A 14,331-nucleotide genomic window follows, 5' to 3' on the forward strand; every position below is an offset into this window, starting at 1 on the left:
AGAGAAAGAGAACTATAGTTCGAATTCAGAAAGATTAATTTTGAATCAGTGATTTAAACAATACTTGCATAAGCAATTAAAATTCACAAGTGTGAATTCATTAAAACACTTTTTTTTCCAAAGCAGTCTAGTTATTTTAGATCATGAAATGTAACCTGCATTCCACTAATGTTAACTTCTGAATATGGTTTTCTTTCAGCTTCAGTAGATATTTAAGTTGGCTTAAACATGAATTCAATGACAAAGATAATTTGAAGAAAATACATAATTTATAATGTTGAAACTTGGAAAATACTTGTTATCTTTTTAAGGGTTTTTTAATGGAAAATGAAACTTTTTTTTGCATTTATTTTCAAGGCTTGGATGGTTTTGCTAACTATGTTTTATGCAGTGTTTCCACAAGTAAACGTAGAATTAGTGTTAACTCTTGATTACAGAACACTTTCCAGAGATGCTAACAAGTGTTTGTTAAATAAAAGTAAGAAACTTTAACATTCTCCATGTTCTACGTGATCTCTTTTAGTATATAGCTAAAGAAGCAATCATCCTTTTTAAGTTCTGTATACCTCTTTTTTAATTACTTTTCTTTTTCTTCACAGGGAATATTGGAAATTCCTTCTTTATAGATCCCATTTTGGGTATGATTAAAATTGCAAAGGAATTGGATCGTAGTAACCAGGAAGAATACAACCTGATGGTCAAAGCTACAGACAAAGGAGATCCTCCGATGAGCGAAGTGACCTCTGTGCATATATTTGTTACGGTCTCTGACAACGCCTCGCCAAAATTCACAGCCAAAGAATATTCTACAGAAATCAGTGAGAGCGCCAGCATTGGCAGTTTTGTTGGAATGGTTACAGCATACAGTCAGTCTTCCGTAGTTTATGAAATAAGAGATGGTAACATAGGCGATGCGTTTGCTATCAACCCCAACTCGGGTGTCATTGTTTCTCAGAAGATACTTGATTTTGAAACTTTGCCCGTTTACACTCTAACTGTGCAAGGAACAAACATGGCTGGCTTGTCCACCAATGCAACAGTTCTGGTGCATCTTCGGGATGAGAATGACAATACACCGATTTTTATGCAGGCTGAATATACAGGACTCATCAGTGAATCAGCTTCAGTTAACAGCGTGGTCCTGACTGACAAGAATATCCCATTAGTAATTCGAGCTACAGATGCTGATAAAGAATCTAATGCTTTGCTTGTTTATCAAATTGTTGAACCATCTGTCCGCAAGTATTTTGCCATTGATTCGAGCACTGGTGCCATTCGGACAGTAATGAGTCTGGACTACGAGGAGACAAATATTTTCCACTTTTCAGTGCAAGTACATGATATGGGGATACCGCGTTTATATGCAGAATATGCAGCTAATGTTACTATTTATGTAATTGACATCAATGATTGCCCTCCTGTGTTTTCAAGAGACTTGTATGAGACATCCATTTTGGTTCCAACCTATAAAGGCGTGAAAGTCATCAGCGTCAATGCCACTGATGCCGATTCAGGTGTTTTTTCACAATTACTTTATTCCATTATTGAAGGCAACATCGGAGAAAAATTTTCAATAAACCCTAAGACTGGTGATATAACAGTACAAAATACGAGTCAGTTAAGAAGCAGATACGAATTAACAGTGAGAGCATCTGATGGCAGGTTTGCGAGCACTGCATCTGTAAGAATTAATGTGAAAGAAAGCAAAGCAAGCCAGCTGAAGTTCACGCAGAGTTCTTACTCTGCAACAGTGCAGGAGAATTCCACAGAGGCAAAAACAATAGCTGTTGTTACTGCTATAGGGAATCAAATAAATGAGCCTCTGTTTTACCATATTCTCAATCCAGACAGCAGATTTAAAATCAGCCCAACTTCAGGAGTCCTTTCAACTACAGGAATACCGTTTGACCGTGAGCAGCAAGAATCTTTTGATGTGGTCATAGAAGTGACAGAGGAATATAAACCATCAGTGGTTGCACACATTGTAGTTAAAGTCACAGTGGAAGACGTAAATGATAATGCTCCGTTTTTTGTCAATCTTCCATATTATGCCATCGTTAAAGTAGACTCTGAAGTAGGCCATGTTATTCGACGCGTCACTGCGGTAGATAAAGATGCAGGCAGAAATGGAGAGGTCCATTACTACCTCAAAGAACATCATGAACACTTCCAAATTGATCCCAGTGGTGAAATCTCACTGAAGAAGAAGTTCGAACCAGACACGCTAAATAAGGAGTATCTGGTCACAGTCGTGGCAAAAGATGGAGGGGACCCTGCTTTTTCTGCTGAAGTTATAGTCCCCATTACAGTTATGAGTAAAGCTATGCCAGTTTTCGAAAAGCCTTTCTACAGCGCAGAGATACCTGAAAACATTCAGCTCCATAGTCCTGTGGTACATGTCCAAGCGAACAGCCCGGAGGGACTGAAGGTGTTTTACAGCATCACCGATGGAGATCCTTTCAATCAGTTCACTATCAACTTCAACACTGGTGTTATCAATGTTGTTGCCCCTCTTGACTTTGAGTCTCATCCAGCCTACAAACTGAGTATTCGAGCAACAGACTCCCTGACCGGGGCGCACGCAGATGTTTTTGTGGACATAATAGTGGAAGACATCAACGATAATCCTCCTGTCTTCACGGAGCAGTCTTACATGGCAACCCTTTCCGAGGCATCTGTCATTGGAACCTCTGTTGTACAAGTAAGCGCTACAGACGCCGATTCTGGAACAAACAGGGGGATTTCCTATCACTTGGTTGAGGATAATAGTGAAAGTCATGACTACTTCCACATAGACAGCAACACTGGACTCATTCTTACGGCAAGAACTTTGGACTATGAACAAATTAAACAACACAAGTTACTAGTGAGGGCCATAGATGGCGGCATGCTGCCCTTGAGCAGCGATACCGTTGTAACTGTTGATGTAACCGATCTCAATGATAACCCCCCTCTTTTCAACCAATTGCTTTATGAAGCTAAAATTAGCGAACTGGCTCCCCGAGGGCATTTTGTGACCTGTGTGCAGGCCTCAGATGCAGACAGTTCAGATGTTGACAAGCTGGAATACTCCATCCTGACAGGCAACGACCAAAAGAATTTTGTAATTAATAGTAAAACTGGCATTATCACCATCTCAAACCTACGCAGACAGACACTGAAGTCACATTATAATCTTAACGTGTCTGTTTCCGATGGGGTCTTCAGAAGCTCAGCCCAAGTCCACATAACTGTGACCAGTGCCAACATTCACAGTCCTGTTTTCAGCCAGAACGAATACGAGGTTGAACTGGCTGAAAACGCTCCGTTGCATACTTTGGTGACTGAAGTTAAAGCAACAGATGAAGATTCTGGTACTTACGGCCACATCACTTACCACATTGTGAATGACTTTGCCAAAGACAGGTTTTATACAAATGAGAGAGGGCAGATATTTACCTCCGAGAAGCTTGACCGGGAAACACAAGCAGAAAAAGTAATCGCCATTAGTTTAATGGCCAAAGATTTGGGAGGAAAAGTTGCTTTCTGTACTGTTAATGTAATACTTACAGATGACAATGATAACGCTCCTCAATTCCGAGCAACGGAGTATGAAGTAAACATCGGATCTGATGTTCCACGGGGTACTTCTGTCATTAAAGTCTGGGCGTCTGATGCTGATGAGGGTACAAACGCAGACATCACATACGCTATTGAAGCGGAGTCTGAAAATGTTAAAGAGAACTTAGAAATTGATTCATTGTCTGGTATAATTACTACAAAGGAAAGCTTAATTGGTTTAGAAAACGAGTTTCTGACCTTCTTTGTTAGAGCAGTCGATGGTGGATCCCCCAAAAAAGAGTCAGTTGTCCCTGTTTATGCTAGAATACTCCCACCAGAAGTGCCTCTTCCAAAATTTTCGGAGCCGTTTTATTCTTACACGGTTTCTGAGGACATTCCAGTTGGGACAGAGATAGATATTATCAAAGCAGAGCATAATCAGACCTTAGTATATAGTCTGATTAAAGGGAACACTCCTGAAAGCAATAGAGATGACTTTTTTGTGATTGACCGCCAGACTGGAGAGTTGAAACTTGAGAAGAATCTTGATCATGAAACAACTAAATGGTACCAGTTCTCAGTTCAAGCACAGTATGCAAATGAAGATTATAATGTAGTTTCCTCAGTGGAGGTAAGCATTCAGGTAAAAGATGCAAATGATAACAAGCCAGTTTTGGAGTCCAATCCGTATGAAGCATTCATCGTAGAAAACATGCCAGCTGGAACAAGAGTCATCCAGGTGAAAGGAACTGACTTGGATTCAGGACTCAACGGGCAGGTTACGTACAGCTTGGATCCTTCTCAAGAACTGGACGTTATAGAGTCTTTCACCATAAACATGGAAACCGGCTGGATTACCACACTCCGAGAACTCGATCATGAGAAACGAGACAAATACAAAATCACAGTGGTTGCATCTGATCGGGGTGAAAAAATTCAACTGTCTTCTATGGCAGTGGTTGAAGTCACTGTTACAGACGTGAATGACAATCCTCCACGCTTTACTGCAGAGATATACAAAGGAACGGTCAGTGAGGATGACCCCACTGGTGGGGTAATCGCCATCTTGAGTACAACTGATGCTGATACAGAAGAAGCCAACAGACAAGTCTCTTATTACATTACAGGTAAATCTTTTTGAGTAATATCAGAATAATCATTTAAGTTTTTCTGGAATGATGTGAGATATAACAATCTTCCAAATTATTGTAAAGTATCAGAAACCATGAAGCTGCAAAGAAAGAATGTGTGTGTCTTAATATGAATATTAAAAACTTCAGGGGGGAAAAAATGAGCTTTAGAAAACAGGTCTTTGGCTTTCCGTTTCACGTTTGCCTTGCTTGTTTGTTGTTCACTCATATATCAAATTTTATTCAAAAAAATATACTTACACTGAAGTTAGTGATGTAGTTAAATTTCTTTTGTTCATTCTTTTACAGAATAATAGACTATTAATTTCCAGTGGGATATTTTACTAGGTTTCTTATTTAGCACGTCTTGATAGGATGTTATCTATAATCCTACATTACTTTCTACATTGATTTTTATAGATTCTATTGGCTGCAGTGAAATTTGTTGTATGAGCATCTACTGACTATTTCTACCTGGAAAATGAAGCTATTTCCCTATAAAGCCGCAGACAGTGGCTGCTTATTTGCATTCGCTTTTTATTTTCTCTTGAGTTATAACTTAATGCTGATAAAGCAATAATAGCAATCTCTCTCTTGTCTTTAATTAAATGTTTCTGTTTGCATTTCAGGAGGTGATCCCTTGGGACAGTTTGCTATTGAAAATATACAGAATGAATGGAAGGTCTATGTCAAAAAGCCTCTGGACAGGGAAGAAAAGGATAATTACCTTCTAAATATTACAGCTACTGATGGGACCTTTGCAACTAAAGCTGTGGTGGAGGTTAAAGTCCTGGATGCTAATGATAACAGCCCTGTTTGTGAAAAGGTAGGCACAATCTTGTCTCTTCCATGTCCAGTTGCTTCCATATGTAAAATGTAAACTTTCTCTGAAATTGCTTCTCAGGAGACCTTAAAATAGGTATACTTTTTATGCCGGTAACAGAGATTTGGACTATTAAGATAGAATTCTGTCAAAGAAAAGTTATTTCATGGACAGGTTTCTTAAACAAAAATCCAAAACAAATTCATCGTAATTTTAACACTCAAATGGGTATTTGAAGAGCATGAGGAGAATTGCAGTATGTTTCTCCTCTGTTAATGCATACTTCTCCAAAAGGAATTGTTTTAAGCTGCAGCCATAATAGTTTCTATGCTCTATTTTCTGAAAGGAGCAAAGACTCAAAGAAGGCTCCATACCATCACTTAGTTGATGTATTTCTGCATTTCCTGTGATAAAAGAGTTGAAAAGACTGGAATGTTATCCTGCACTCAGCAGCACCAAAAATCTATAATCCATAAGTGTTTTCTTGTTAAAAAGCCATCTACACTACCAGATTTGATAGTCTGCAAAAACGGACATGAAAAATAAAGAATGGAAAAAAAAAAACCCAGGAGGGTGGAACCTGCAAGAAGTATAATTGCCTTACAAGGGAGCCCTGGGTTTTCATAGTCAGCTTGTCTGTTGTTACTTTAGCACATTTGGACATTTTTCACAGCCACCTTGTTCAACACAGATTTGATGCTGCCAGGTGGAACGGCAAAAACCTTTTCTTGGTCTGGGAAGGATCAAGTATACAGTGAGCAATTGATTCTTTTTCTTAGTCGATGATTTTGTTGGTTACTGCTATATAAATGATTGCAGTTACATACAGACGGGCAAGTCAATGTTTTTAGCTTTTTTCCTTTGTTAATATTGGTGTTGTAAGGCTCATTTAATGCACATCCTTGATGTGCATGAGCTGTAAGAAAGCTTAGTGCCCTTAAATTCTGGGTGTGTTTTGCTTGATTTTTATTTAAACTAGAAGCTTTTATTTCATGCCATTATAAAAAAGGCAGGTATGAATTTCTTCTAGATTGAGCCAAACCTAGAAAAGGTGATTTACCAAAAGAGGGAAAAATGAAATTACCAAAAATTTATACCTCCTATTTTGGGAATGCATTTGATTATCCGCTAATCAGTTACAAGTCTTTAGAGTTCTTAGCTATGCGGTGATACCCAAGAGTCCCTATGGTTGCGGTATAAATTACTTTTCTAAATAATCTAAATAAATTTCTAATAAATTCATTAGAAAATCATAAGTGCTTTTCATTTTCAGGTATCTCATCCTCTGGTTCACTTCATACATTACCAAACTTTCAAACAGGATATTATCCCCTTTCCAAGCTCTCCTTACTTCACGTGTTTAGTCCTTTAATGTAACTTTAAAATCTTGCAGGCTTTATATACCGATTCTGTTCCTGAGGATGCCCTTCCTGGCAAACTGATAATGCAGGTGTCTGCTACAGACGCAGATATTCGATCCAATGCAGAAATTACTTACACGCTGCACGGCACGGGAGCAGAAAAATTCAGACTCACTCCAGACACAGGTAATAACGCTTTATACACTATACAAAAATCCAGTTATCACCTCATTGTTTAAAATGTTTTACTGTTACATTAAGACATAGATAAACGTCAGTGCTTTAAGCTTTCCATCAAGGGTTAGTTTATCATGTAACTTTAAAATGTGAGTTTCTACTACACAAATACTAGTAATATATTGAAGAGAAGTCAGGGAAAAGGCAAATATTTTAATATATGAGGAACTAAAGAGTAAATAGAGTAATTGCTCCAAAGCCAGAAACTTCCATGCTGAGTAAAAGTATGCTATAAATGTCGTACTTTTTATATTCATTGTAGTAGTAGCAATACTACTTTAAAAACTGAAAATATCTTCGTTCAGATTCTCTTTGCCATCACTTGGTTCGGCATATTAAATGGGATGAGGTTAGATGGAGCAACGAATCTCCTTTCCATACTAAACACCAAAAGTACCTCCAGTTTTATTGGAAGCACTATAGAAATGAGATGAGCTTTCCACTTGCCTGACTTTGGTTTTCATGGCATTTGTGTCTTCTGGCTTATAACATATGTCAAAGATAATGCCAAAATCCTGTTCTCTGCAGGCTGTAGTAGACAAACAGTAGGAAGGGAGTAGTAAACAATATAGAAAAAATTAGATAAGATAAATACAAAGATAGAGTGGAAATATGGCAGAGATTAGAATACTTCAGTGGCAAAATAAATGAGAAGGATCTTACTTCATGGCTGTTTTTTGACTTTGAATGTCTCCTGTGTGGTATGCTAGCATGTTATCACATGAACTCAGAATTAGTGGGGCTGGAATACTCATACATAATATTTCAGAATACTTTTTGAATTGGTTAAAAGGAGACAAAGGCTACACATTGTGCCTGTCACACTGTTTTCTGTCACGTTGGACAGAAAGTATGTGTTAGACTTGTAGAGGTTTGTCTGTAGCAGCAAGTTATCTTTGATAGTGTAAATAGCTGTGTTTATTCATTGAATGTTAGAGGAGGAGAGTCAGCTCGGTAGCTGTGGAAGGAACACAAATAAATAGTGCAGGAAAACCACATGTGGATTTTACCTTCATTTTGTTAAAGCCGGAGTTCTAATATTTTAATTCTGTTTATACAAAACCACATGGATTAGTGCATGTATACACATTCTCTTTCTGCACCATCAGGTAGTCTTATTTAAGCTAATTTCTTTTTTGGAGACATTTGAAAAAAAAGCAGAGGATTTTAGAATTTAATCTTTTTAAAGCTGAAAAGGCAGGCCACTGACGCTTTGCCCAGAGTGGAGCTCATTAGTGCAGTACAGCTGGTGACTTCACCACTGATGAAATCATCATCAAAAAGAAAATTGTTGTTTAGTTTTTCTGGGTACAAAGATTTTAGAGGAAAACATGTTAGGGATACTTAAGTCTTGCAACTCGCATCAACTTCTGTATGTTATTCTGTTTATAGGTGAACTGAAAACATTAATGCCGCTTGATCGTGAGCAGCAAGCAGTTTATCATCTTCTGGTGAAAGCCACAGACGGAGGAGGAAGATCCTGCCAAGCTAATATTATTCTGACTCTGGAAGATGTGAATGATAATGCCCCGGAGTTTACAGCTGATCCTTACTCCATCACAGTCTTTGAAAACACGGAGCCTAAAACTCTTTTGACGAGAGTGCAGGCGACAGATGCAGATGCAGGTATGAATTCTTTGACCAATTCTTCTGGCAGGGACTCAGAGTTACAGTAAATGTTTATTTAGTCTTATCCTGAGAGGTGTTAAGTCTTTGAGTGGAACTGACAGATGTTCAATACCTCTCAGGATTAGACTCCTGAAGGATATACTTAGGGCTAGTAAATCATGTAACACCTGGCTTTCATGTGTGAGTAGCCTGGAAAACATCCCTTTTGTGTCTCTGCGCAAAAGAAGAGAGGGGAAAGAGACAAAATATAGGATATTTTTAGTGTGGTAAGCTATTAGTGTTGGGATGGTTTAGGTCCATCCTTTTACTCCTGGTGTCAGTAAAAGGAATATCAAGCCGTGCCTGTTCGTGTGAATGTGCATTTCTAGATTGTGAATGTGTGCTTCTCGGGCTCGCCATCGACGATCGTACCGTAAAGAGAACCCTGGTCCATTGTAGCTTTCTACTAGGATTTTTGCTACCTCTTTATCTTCTTCATTCTTTAGTTACAAGTACTTAAGCAAACCTGAACTGAAAATGACATTAGAGTTTGTTCTTAGGCTTTGTTGTAAGGAATACAACAGCAATAAGGCCTTTTTAAAGGTGTATGATTTCCACGTATCATCAGTTTATTAATCCAATAATATTAATTAATAGTTCCCTCAGTCTCATGAAGCAACCAACCTGCTTTGTGCTGTGGCAAAGCCAGGTTGCTGGATTGGAAGGCAACAGACAGATGTTGTCACACTTCACTAGTCTTTGAGGCTCAGGAAGAGCAAAATGCTTGGCCCAAAAAAACAATGGCGTTTTTGTTTGGTTCTTGTTTTTTTAATACAGAAATGTTGCCAGAAATTTTGTTCCTGTTAATTTTGGAATATGGTTCTTAAATAAATTTACTGGAATTGAGTCTAGTTATTTGATGCAGCCTAACTCTCCCATATCCTCCCGTGTTATTTATAATTCTGCTAAGCAGATGCTGTTGTCCTAAAGTTACAATTAGATTTATATTACTAATCGTTTCATATTAGCTCGTACTGTGACTGAAGCAGAATCATGCTTCATGGGTTTTGTGTGGCAGAAAATCAGTGTTAGCGTAATTTTTAAATCAGATTACATCATTTTGGAAATCATTCTGCCCTTCACAAGAGCCTTTAACTCTTGCTGAAATTTACTTTAATGTGAATGATAATATTTAGAGTGCGCGTTTTATTTCTGTAGCTATCGGATCTGTTATTTTCTTGGTGTATTTTAACGGCTGCTTCATACTTTGCAATTGTTTTCAAAATGCAGGAATGAACCGTAAAATCCATTATTCACTAGTGAACTCTGCTGAGGGACAGTTCTCTATCGATGAATTCTCTGGAATCATTCGGTTGGAGAAGCCTTTGGATCGGGAATTACAAGCTGTGTACACTCTAACTTTGAAAGCTACGGATGAAGGTTTACCTAGAAGACTGTCTTCAACAAGTAGTCTTATAGTTTCTGTTTTGGATATAAATGATAATCCACCCGTATTTGAGCACAGGGAGTATAGTGCAAGTGTCTCAGAGGACATTTTGGTTGGAACTGAAGTTCTCCAGATCTACGCTGCAAGCAGGGACATTGAAGCCAACGCTGAAATCACATACTCAATAGTCAGTGGGAACGAACATGGAAAATTCAGCATCGATTCAACAACAGGTAACAGATGACAAGTGGGAATATGCTTCAGGCTAAGCAAGCACAGCGTCATCCTGTGTTCTGCAGTAACTCAACCAAATAGGTTATGCATAATCTATGTGCATCATCCTGGCTGTAAAGTCAGTGCTACTGCCTTTCACCCATTTTTCCAGCATGCTCGCTAGAGGAGTGCAGTAGAATGCAGAATAGGAACTTTATTTCTTGCTGCTATTTATTGTTACTTGGGTTAGATTCATTTAGCTGGCAAGAGTTAAGGGTTTCCTAGCTGGAATATTCCCCACCCTGGAAGCAGAGGGGGTGGAAAGACACAGTTCTGTAATGATAGAAATATAATACTCTTGTTACAAAAGGTATTTAATCAGAATGAGTGGCCAGACATGGTAAAAGAAAGGTCAGAAATTAAATTGATTGGGAAAACTTGGCATTGGTCCACAAAGACAGTAATTCTAGAGGAGTTTGATGTGGCATTAAAGAGAGGTTGGAACGTTCTATTCAATCGTATATCCAGCATGATATATCCAGCAGACAGGAGATTTTAGACTGGTGTGTTAGTCTCAGGAAGCATTTAGGTTCTGTGGAGAATTTTTCCCTGTTAATGACAATTCTTTGTTAAAAATCAATATACACTTCAATTCTAGTTTTGTTTTCTTATATAGTTCTTTTTCTAGAGTTAGTTTCTGGTAAAGTTTGGGGCTTTTTACGTAAGATTCCTACCCAGAAGTTAATAGTAGTTAATTATACCAGTGTAATTGAAATTATAATTCTTCCAGCTACTTTTTCCAGTGTGCATGCTGGTACTATGGTATGGAAGTGTTTTGCTGGTTTAGCTTCTTCACATACTTGAAAGGAAGAAAAAGATTCCAAGAAAATTCTTCCAGCAGCAAATCAGCATGCATGTTAGGGACTGCGCTGTCTTGACTAGTCGGTTAAAAACTCACACTTCAACTCAGATATTGCTATTAACCAAAATTCACAGTCAGACACTCTGCACACTCCATGCCTGTTCTTAATGATGGTTGCAAGTAAAGTCAAGTTAAAGGTCATTTCATATCTTTGCTTAACTTTAATTGAAAATTAAGAAAAGGACGTTTTCTAAACGCGCTTTCTATTTTTCTTTGGGTTTTTTTCATTACAGAATGGGAGCCAGGTGGTTTTAGAGCGTGAGACTTTTGTGGTAACTTTTATGTGTAAAGCCTGGTCATTTCACTGTGTAGCTTTTTTCACTCCAGCTTTACAGTGACAAATCAAGCCCTGAAGAAGGCCAACATCAAAAGTCGCAATATATAATACTACAGTAATAGCAGAGTTTGTGTGAGATGGGTTTTTGTTTTGTTTTGTTTCTTCCCTAGGAGCCATTTTTATCATTGAGAGCTTGGATTATGAAAGTTCTCATGAGTACTACTTGACGGTGGAAGCCACGGATGGAGGCACACCTTCGTTAAGCGATGTTGTAACAGTGAATATTAACGTAACAGACATCAATGACAACACCCCGGTGTTCAGCCAAGACACTTACACTGCAGTAATCAGTGAAGATGCTGTGCTTGAGCAATCAGTCATTACAGTAAGTAATGGGTAATGTTGGGTTTTTTCCCTTTGAAATACTCTGTCATGACAAGCTCGCTTTCAGTCTTGAAGGAATACATATCACTTTGAAGATGGACACGAATGGATAAAGTTTGCCACCGAGTGAATTGAAAATGTCTTTTAAAAAAGTTTCAGAACCAGGGACTTGAGATGCTGTGGGAAAGTAGATGATATTTTGTGATATATTTTTGTTCTCCTCATGAGAACATGACTTAATTTGCAGAAGATATTCAGGAAATTGAGTGATGTTGGTACGTTCTATTCAGATGACGTTTCTCCTGAGGACTATGAAATGTGTTAGACCAAAACAGCTGTGCTCATCTTCAGGATGAGTTTATCTGAAAGATGGTAGAGTCTATTTTGACCTGTTTTTAAATGAGACTGTAATGTCCCTTAGGTTATGGCAGATGATGCTGATGGACCTTCAAACAACCGCATTCACTACGCAATTATAGATGGCAATCAGGGAAATCCTTTTACAATTGACCCCAGCAGGGGTGAAATAAAAGTGACTAAACTTCTAGACAGAGAAAAGGTAAGTTTTTGATGCTTTTTGAGCATTTGGGATCAATTTAGCTATACATAATTGATGGCCACCATCTCTTCGATTATGTTTGTAAATTACCATTTAATGTGATCCAAAATTACTAAGCAGTAATAAAGTGAAAACATCTATTTACGTCAGTGCTTTTGTGGGGTGGAGAGGAAGAGAAAGGATTAAATATATGAAGGGAAGCTTTACTGGGAGGTTGCACTAAAATATTTCTTGCTAAAAACAAAAGCCGAGTTTGTTATTTTTTGCTCCTTAGCGATTGTTTGAAAATTTTTTTATTATTTTGCAGATTTCAGGATATACCTTGACAGTTCAAGCTTCAGATAATGGAAACCCACCTCGACTTAACACCACCACAGTTAATATTGATGTTTCTGATGTAAATGACAACCCTCCAGTATTTTCAAAAGGAAACTATAGCGTTATCATCCAGGTAATATAAATACAGATGAAGTTTTAGTAATCAAATCAGTAATGTTATTTGCATGTTAATTTGTGACTTGAAAAATTGTGCAAGATACGATAAACCTAATGCTTCAATTTTATTTTCCTGTATTTTTAATTATTTAGGGTTATCGGTGAGACTGCTTACCTGAATAAGTTTTAAGGGTGACAAAATTCATATTGTGAAGTCTATTTAGAACCTTATGTTGTAACTGCAGTGTGTCTTTTTTTTAATGTAATTTATGTGTGTATGTTTATATATATATATTATACATTGCATTTATGTTCATAATGTTCTTAGAATCATACAAATAGGTTAAAGTACATAATAATTTTGCTATTTCTTTTTAATCTTAGAGTCATTGCTTAGAAAAAGGTACTTTAGGTACTGTCACTGTGAGGCAAATGTTGCGCACTGTGGCACATAGTTCGAGATTTAATTCCTCTTGGGACAAGGAACAGTTAAAACAGGAGTAGCGTTTCATACCGCCACAGACCAACCCTTGGACTAATTTTGCGCCTTGGGATGGTGGTAGGGGGCCAGATTCTCAAATTCCTGGCAGGTACTTGCCCAATTCAGAAAATTCTAAAGCAGAGATAGCAGAGGCAGCGGCTGTACTTGTCTTCCTGAATCCGGTAGAGAATAAATGGAAGGGAACAAAGGAATTGCATTAAGACCTTTATACTGGTAACATAAGTGAGCTCAATCCCTTGGGTCCTTTTGCTGTTACTGGTGTCTGGCCTGGTACAATAGATGAGTGGGGATCAGGCGATGTTATCTGGTGCCCTGTGCCATCCTAACATCCCACTTCTGTGGGAGACTGTGTACATGATTTCTAAAGGTAGCTTTTCAAAAGAGGACGAAGTGATTCATCTCTACCCAACACATACAGAGTATGCAAGTAAAAGACGTCCTGGATCTTACTTCTTTTTTTAAGAAAAAAACCCAACAGATTTGTATGGTTTTGTGCTGTCGAAGCTATTTTGCTTTTCCCAGTTACAATCTTTCTTGAAGTGAATGTTAATTAATGTATCCCCTAAAACTGTAGACTATAAAGCCAATGTTTCCCTTAATTAAAAAGGAAGATCTGGTGTTTTATAGTTCAGTCTGTCCTAGTATGAGGGTGGCAGAGAAAAAGCTGGAGGAGTTGTCTGAGAATGCTGGTCTGCATTTCCTGATATATTGGAGATGGGCGTATTGGGACACACTTGGGAATGTGCTTAGCTATTATGAAAATCAAATTACTTTAGACGTCCAGATGTAAATATTTGCATTTTAAAACGATGGTCCTTGTCTCTTTTGCTGAAGGGGGAAAAAAAGCTTCAACTGCAATATCTGATAATTAACTTGGCAGAACTTCACCAACT

At 38.0% G+C, this 14,331-nt stretch overlaps 1 protein-coding gene across 1 annotated transcript in view; it reads left to right on the plus strand.

Moving 5' to 3' along the window:
- Window positions 1–14,331, plus strand: part of FAT1 (FAT atypical cadherin 1) — a 110,687-nt gene that overhangs the window by 78,244 nt on the left and 18,112 nt on the right. Inside the window, exons 11-18 of the mRNA XM_074154465.1 lie at window positions 600–4,667; window positions 5,300–5,496; window positions 6,887–7,040; window positions 8,484–8,717; window positions 9,990–10,379; window positions 11,729–11,943; window positions 12,364–12,501; window positions 12,809–12,952. Coding sequence (XP_074010566.1) covers window positions 600–4,667; window positions 5,300–5,496; window positions 6,887–7,040; window positions 8,484–8,717; window positions 9,990–10,379; window positions 11,729–11,943; window positions 12,364–12,501; window positions 12,809–12,952 — 5,540 coding nt within the window. The remainder of the gene's footprint in view (window positions 1–599; window positions 4,668–5,299; window positions 5,497–6,886; window positions 7,041–8,483; window positions 8,718–9,989; window positions 10,380–11,728; window positions 11,944–12,363; window positions 12,502–12,808; window positions 12,953–14,331) is intronic.

This window comes from Numenius arquata, chromosome 10 (genome assembly GCF_964106895.1).
Source record: "Numenius arquata chromosome 10, bNumArq3.hap1.1, whole genome shotgun sequence".
NCBI lineage: Eukaryota > Metazoa > Chordata > Aves > Charadriiformes > Scolopacidae > Numenius > Numenius arquata.